The 7,288-nt window shown below is 36.1% G+C and overlaps 1 protein-coding gene across 1 annotated transcript; it reads left to right on the top strand.

Moving 5' to 3' along the window:
* The first annotated feature begins 205 nt into the window (after positions 1 to 205).
* Positions 206 to 6,941, top strand: LOC147862977 (uncharacterized). The gene is made up of 20 exons (XM_087321549.1): positions 206 to 438; positions 1,032 to 1,153; positions 2,030 to 2,124; positions 2,292 to 2,339; positions 2,432 to 2,504; positions 2,942 to 3,004; positions 3,090 to 3,157; positions 3,255 to 3,428; positions 3,574 to 3,732; positions 3,815 to 3,890; positions 3,983 to 4,079; positions 4,213 to 4,303; positions 4,463 to 4,609; positions 4,712 to 4,891; positions 5,053 to 5,175; positions 5,294 to 5,377; positions 5,545 to 5,729; positions 5,810 to 5,948; positions 6,112 to 6,168; positions 6,296 to 6,941. Exons 1-20 carry the CDS (start codon positions 206 to 208, stop codon positions 6,587 to 6,589), a joined length of 2,508 nt encoding a protein of 835 aa, XP_087177675.1. The 3' UTR covers positions 6,590 to 6,941.
* The last annotated feature ends 347 nt before the right edge of the window (positions 6,942 to 7,288 follow it).

The raw sequence follows: 7,288 nt of genomic DNA, 5'->3' as shown, positions 1-7,288 counted from the left end.
GCGCTTCAGCTGCTGACTGTGACAGACATATATTTCATTTATATGTAAACACAGAGCCACGCATATCAACACCACAAGACGTCTTCTGAGATTCAAAGAAGAAGGAATCGCCATCGCCATCGCCACGTTCATTCTAACCTAATCTTCTTCTTCTTCTTCTTCTTCTTCTGACCTTATCTTGTAACAGTTTCTTCCTCTTCCTCCCATGGACAACAAAGCAGTCATGTTGCCTGCTGCACTTGCTCTCGGCGTTGGTTTGGGTGTTGGAATGTCCGCCACTCTGCAGCATTGGACGCCTACAAGTTCTTCATTTACCCCGTCTTCCTCTGCAGACTATAATGATGATACTGCTCAACTCCTCCATATCCAGCTCATCTCTCAGGTCATTGATGGCCATGGAAGCTCCATCACCTTCGATAGCTTCCCTTACTACCTTAGGTACCTCTGTCTCTCTCTCTCTCTCTCTGACTAATTGGAGATATCTGCCACAGAATCTTCTTCCGTTACACTCGCAATCTTCTTCTTTCATTCGTTCATTCTATCTTTAATTCCTATCCTTCTTCTTTTTCTGATATGACGATCATCATCTATTATCTGTTTTTCTCTTTCTTCTCGGAGGCCAATTTCTTGTATTCTTTTCAATTCTAATATCACCTATTATCACCTAATTCTAAACACTATATCTCTCGTTAGCGTCGCAAGAATATATATGATTCTTGCAAATTTTTTGCTTTCTTTCTTTCTTAAAAAACTGTCAATCGATATGGCACGTTAATGAAACACTGCAATGCTAATTTGATCGTCTTGTTAAAGTAATTGCGGTTTTTTATCTCCATGTCTTCACGGAGAGTTATATGTCGCTTTCTGCAAATCTTCTTTCCTTTCTTCTTTCTGTCTTTAATACTGATTTCTAAGGTTTTATGGTTCGCTTGAATGCCTTTCTTTACGAATCACTAGGGCTTTGGAAATCTGCTCTATTGCCAGTTTTAAATGGTCTGATTATGTCACATTTGTCGTCTTTCTTTCTGCAGTGAGCAGACGAAGATGCTTCTGAAAAATGCAGCTTGTGTGCATCTGAAACAATTGGAATACTCAAAATTTACTCGGAAATTGTCTCCTGCAAGTCGCACAATCCTCCTATCTGGACCTTCTGGTATATATATTTTAATATTATGCATTTATATATAAATGTATGTATGTATATATACGTATCAAGTACGTACGTTCGTACATACATACATAGCTATGTACATATGTGCAATATCTAGTAACCATATGCTCAGGAAAAAATATCTTTGTTGTTATGATACGTATGGTGACTTTGTTAAATTTATCATCGTTTGTTTCTCCTCATGAACTGTGGAAATTACAATAATTATTTCGGTGATACATTTCAAATCATCTCTATTGCAATAATGATTTTGTTGTCAAATTTCTCGGGGTGTATTGTCATGAATCGTGATCATTGTTAAATTTCTTCGCATCTATACTCATAAACAGTAAACACTACAAGTGATTTCTTTGTCAACCTCATCATCTGTGCGCTTGGATAATTAACATTTAAAGGTGATTGCTTGTTAATCATATCGCCTGTCTTTGATCATGAACATACAGACAGCTGTATTTTTCTTAATCTCATCATTTCTAGTCCAGAATCAGCGAACATTTACGATGTAGATTCCTTTGTTACACATATCATCTGTCATGAATCAGAAACATAGCAATCAGCAGCCTCTTGTAGCTGTGATGATTGGTGATGAAACATTAGCATTACAATGTGTATGTCATGCTTATCCGTTCGTCTGATGAATCATTGACATATAATTGTGATTTGTGTGATGGATCATGATTATAAAACAGATTATTTCTTTACCGATAATAATAAAACAGATAAAAGAGATGTTTTCGTTACTACCAATGACAATGGTTATTGCGTATTAATCTTATCATCTGTCATCAATAGTGAACATGACCTGTAGTGATTGCTTATTAATCTGACCGCCTGTCTTGAATCATTAATATTTACCAGGTACAGAAACTTATCATCAGATGCTAGCGAAGGGTTTAGCCCATGCATTTGACGCCAAGCTTCTCATCTTGGACATCACAGATTTGTCTCGCAAAGTAAATCTTTTCTTCCTTTCATATCTTAAAGTTAGTATATATTTGAAATTTTGATGACAAGTTCTCGAAGCTCACTTTATATATATATATATATATATATATAATATGTATATAGCTTCTCTTTCATGTCTTCTTAACTCATTATTAAGTGAGATATCTTTACACAGATTTTGAGCAAATTTGGGACTCCTACGGAATCTACTCATCTTTCATTAGTAAGCTCTGTGAACTTGGTAATACATTTATTTGGATCTTCATTGGAACTAGCACTATGTCTAAATTGTTTTCGTTATAATGCCTCATTCAGGTTGCTAAAAATTTGGCCAATGGAGTGGCTCAGCGAGTTCTAGAGATTTTCAGCACTGATGTTATTACATTTGGTATGTTTTTATTTTGGGGTTGACTTTGAAATAGCTGAGTTTCTCATTGTTTCCGCAAGGTTCCTTGTTTTTTTGTTAATTGTCCAAATATTCCTGATCAACTCTTGAAAGAACAAGAATATGTGTTGTTTGAGCCATATGTGGTTGATTCATTCTAATGCCTTTGATTGGCCCTTCAAAAGCTAATTATATGTTGACCAAGGGCATCCAAACTAAGGGCTATCTTAGGGACATAAAGAAATACTTGATGGAATTTCATGGGTTTTCCCTTCATTTATCCAACTATTTGGGTTGTGCTCTTCATTTCTCTGTTTACCATATTCTCAACGTTATTATACTTTTTGTTTATTTCATCATGTGGTGAGTTTTCCTCTTCATCTCTGTATTGTATACCATCGAATCCTTTTCCATCTGTCAATTTCTGAGCATTTTGTCAGGCAATTCTTTATCGGGTCTTTTGCCAGCCAAAACACATCGTCTAAAATCAGAGGGAAATTTAGGTACAGAACGTCGTTTTTCAGGTCTTTGTTCTTTCTCAGAGTTTGAAAAATTTAGTATTATGTACTGACAATGGCTTTTATCTAGGTGCTCCCATTAAGAGGGAATTGTCTTGGCCATTCGAAGATAAGGTGCTTGTGGTGGCAATATACAAAGTAAGCATAAATTTGCTATCAATATAACATTTGACATCAAAAGATATTCCTGAGGTCCTGTTTCTAAAAACCTGTGCTTTGGTAATATAATTGACAGGTTTTGCGTAAACTTTCAGAATCTAACCCTACTATCCTCTACATGCGTGATGTGGAGAAGCTTTTTCTCAGGGGGTCCAACACTTTCTCACTTTTCCAAAGAATGGTAAATAAACTCTCAGGTCCGATCTTCATCTTGGGTTCACGAGTCCTAGAGACCCCTTCTAATGACCAGGTAATGTACTTAATTTTCAGAACTCAAATTCTCCACGGAAGTTGATTAGATAACTTTTAAAACTGAACTCGTTAAACTATGCTTCTTGATGATGAGAAGTGACACTTGGGATTTCTAACCTGATGAGAATCTCTTCTTGTTGCAGATTGCCAACTTGCTTGATGAAAAGTTAGGTACTCTTTTTCCTTACAAAATTGACATTAAAGCTCCTGAGGATAGCACAAAACTTGTTAGTTGGAAAAGTCGGATGGAAGAGGACATGAAGGCCATGAGGATACAAGACAACAGGAATCATATATCAGAGGCATGTGCTTGATCAATTTTTTATATACATTTGAAAGTGGCCTACTCATATTGAACTTCATGGTTTGTCCTCCATCTTATAGGTTCTTGCAGCAAATGATGTAGAATGTGAAGACTTGGATTCTTTTTCGTTTTCAGATTCACTGCTGAGTGACAGTTGTAAGTGTGCAAACTTTTTAAAAATTCAGGTTGATTGTAATTAATTTGAGTCAGCGTGGGGAAAACTTGAACTGTATCTAATGTTCTTGCAGTAATTGAGGAGATTGTTGTCTCTGCAATATCTCACCATCTCATGAATACTGATAAGCCTCACCATCGATCTGGGAGGCTAGTAATATCATCAACAAGGTACTTAATATTCCTTGATGGTTTCAATATCTGTTTATTTGCTAGCAATGTCATCAGCAAGGTACTCAAATGTTCTGGATGGTCCCAAAATCTGTTTATTGGCTCAAATATCTTTTTGTTTTCCTTTTGGCAGCCTGGTACATGGGTTAAGCTTATTCCAAACAGGCCAATTGGATACCAAGGACGCAAAATTACAACTAGAATCCAATCCCAAAACTCCAAAGGTACACTAATATACAAGCTATGATATGAACAACATTTGGAATATGTCTACTATATATGTATTGGGTAAATGTATGAGTGCGTGTGCACATATGTGCCTGTGTATACCGTTCTTATGTACATAAGAAGAGGAGTGAGTAATTTGACACTTAATGTGGTAGGAATCATCTGACTCTACTATAAAGGTCGAAGCAAAAAGTTCAGTGGAAGCAGAAGCAGATATGAAAGATGCCAACAAGAGAGATGATGCTAAAGATGCATTAAAGAAAGAAGGAAATCTAGAGACTTCTGCAGGGACTGCTGCCAAGGTTTTTGATTCATCTTGTTTATGGTTATTCACATTTATGATCTGTGCGAACTAAATATCATTTCTCATTGTTGGATCACTCTGTTTGTGACCATGACCATAGGAAATTGTGCCTGACAATGAGTTCGAAAAGCGTATTCGCCCTGAGATCATTCCAGCCGGAGAGATTGGTGTTAGTTTCCATGATATTGGTGCACTTGATGAAGTTAAAGACGTTCTGCAAGAGGTTGTCATGTTACCACTTCAACGACCAGAATTGTTTAGTAAGGGTGGATTGATCAAGGTATATATATATATATATATATATATATATATATATATATATGACATAAATATCTTCTGTTTGTAAATTCTTTCTATTTTTCTTCATCAGCATCTTCAGAACAAAAATGTGAATCCTTTGATTTCTCGTTTTGTAATAAAGAACACCTGGTTTTTTCCCAGCCTTGCAAAGGAGTACTGTTATTTGGACCACCGGGGACTGGCAAGACAATGCTAGCAAAAGCAGTTGCAACCGAAGCTGGAGCAAGCTTTATCAATGTTTCTATGTCAACCATCACATCAAAGGTATTCCTTTTCGTGGGATAGATTCTTTCCTTTTTCTTCTCGGAAACAAGTAAAGTTTTAAGGAATTCAAAACCACAGTAATTCATTTTTTTGCATATATAATTTTTTTTGCTTGTAGTGGTTTGGTGAAGATGAGAAGAATGTCAAGGCACTCTTCACTCTTGCTGCCAAAGTTGCTCCGACAATCATCTTCATAGATGAGGTATGATAAATTTTGACATAGTGCAGTATATTCTGCTTTTATTGACAGATTGTACATATCCTCTTATATTAGAATCCTGAATTAATGCTCTACTAGGTAATTTGTTTTTGGCAAAGGCTTTAAATAATATCTTATGCATGTCATAACTATGTTTTAATAATCGACAGGTAGACAGCATGTTAGGACAGAGATCGAGGAATGGAGAGCACGAGGCTATGAGGAAGATAAAGAATGAATTCATGGCACATTGGGATGGCCTTCTTTCTAAATCTGGACAGAAAGTCCTTGTTTTGGCAGCCACCAATAGACCTTTTGACCTTGATGATGCCATTATTAGAAGATTTGAAAGAAGGTAACGACACTTTGTCGTGTTAAAAATTGAAATGAATTACCTATATTGGAGTTCCATTTCTCACCTTGTTTTGTATTTAGAATCATGGTTGGTCTTCCTGAGAAAAATAACCGAGAGAAGATTCTGAGAGCGATCCTTGAGAAAGAAAGTGTAGCAGATGATCTTGACTATGATGAGCTTGCAACAATGACGGAAGGTTACTCTGGGAGCGACCTAAAGGTGCGTTGTGTGTGTTTGCTAAATGCTTGCTAAATGATGATGCTTCCCTTAATGAATGTGAACAATATGTGAACAATATCTGTCTTTTATTAAAATTGAATACTTCGATAGCTTTCACATGTTTGTCTCCCTTGTTGGCTCACTTCTGGTTATGATTTTGCAGAATTTATGCACAGTTGCAGCTTATCGACCATTGAAAGAGTTAGTAAAGCAAGAGAAGGTACTAATGAGAACTCTTTTGTTAAAATCTACTGAAAATGGCATCGTCCATATGCAATCATGCCTCATAACCATAGTGCCTCTATTAACAATACTGATCTGGCTCTATCTATATATTGTGTGCATAGAGAAATGATAAAAAAGTACCCGAAACAGCGAGGAACTCAGAGAACATTACAAAGGTGGAGGATAGAAAAGATGACGATAATACGAAAGGCGGTGATAATATCATGGATAAAAAAGATGATGATAATGTGTATCATTTGAGACCTCTGAACATGGAAGATATGAAACAAGCTAAGAGGCAAGTATCAAGTAGCTTTGCAGCTGAAGGGGCAGGAATGGCTGATCTTAAGTCATGGAATGAACTGTTTGGAGAAGGAGGAACTAGAACGAAACAACAGCTCACATACTTCCTATAATGTGGTCTCACATGATCTGGTCTCTTTGGAGATGATCTTATTTAATCCCACATGAAAAGATGTACAGATTCACTTTACTTCTGATTTTTTACATTCTTGCAGGTTCATTTTTTCCTGGTATTTTGATTGCACCAGAGGCATCATTCTTCCCATCAAAATTCATAAAAAAGCCACCATCAAATTGGGGATCAGTGGCGAAACTCTCATTTTTATTATATCCCACATGCCTTCGCTTAGGCTTGTTTGAGTTGAAGTTTTCAATTATATATTCTTAACTTACTGTTATTTTTTGCTAAGGGGTGCAATTCTTCCCAAGCAAAGGACTCTTGTAATACATTTCTTCTACACTTATTTTAAATCCAATGCTTTTGTTTTTATTGTGTACTTTGCAATGGTAGTATGTCAAGCATATATAAGTGAGAAATGATTAAATAGGCTGAAATTGGAGTCACATTTAAGTCTTTGGTTCTTGTCATTTAGAAACTTCATTGGCCCACCATATGACAAAGTTGAGTTTAAGAGGAAGAATTTTGTATGAAAATATTAACTTGAGTGTTGGTTGCTCTAAAACAAGGACAATTGCTTATGAGGAGCCAAAGTAAGTATAAACCGTATATTATGTACAATAATGAGTTAGTGAAACCTTAGAAACCTTTAAACACTATGGGCTTAAGAAAAGAGAGATATAAAGATGTAGTT

This window comes from Azolla caroliniana, unplaced genomic scaffold (assembly GCF_043228905.1).
Source record: "Azolla caroliniana isolate FFs.n. ecotype wild unplaced genomic scaffold, voAzoCaro1.0.p SCAF_6, whole genome shotgun sequence".
Taxonomy (NCBI): Eukaryota; Viridiplantae; Streptophyta; class Polypodiopsida; order Salviniales; family Salviniaceae; genus Azolla; species Azolla caroliniana.
Note: the sequence above shows the minus strand (reverse complement) of the source record. Positions and strands in the feature narration are given on the sequence as shown.

Bases quoted from the DNA above. Each gene is read 5' to 3' on its own strand.
- LOC147862977 (XM_087321549.1), top strand. From the start codon at position 206: ATGGACAACAAAGCAGTCATGTTGCCTGCTGCACTTGCTCTCGGCGTT. The intron at 2,505-2,941 runs GTATGTTTTTAT...GCATTTTGTCAG, and splicing joins CACTGATGTTATTACATTTG to GCAATTCTTTATCGGGTCTT. The intron at 4,080-4,212 runs GTACTTAATATT...TCCTTTTGGCAG, and splicing joins CTAGTAATATCATCAACAAG to CCTGGTACATGGGTTAAGCT.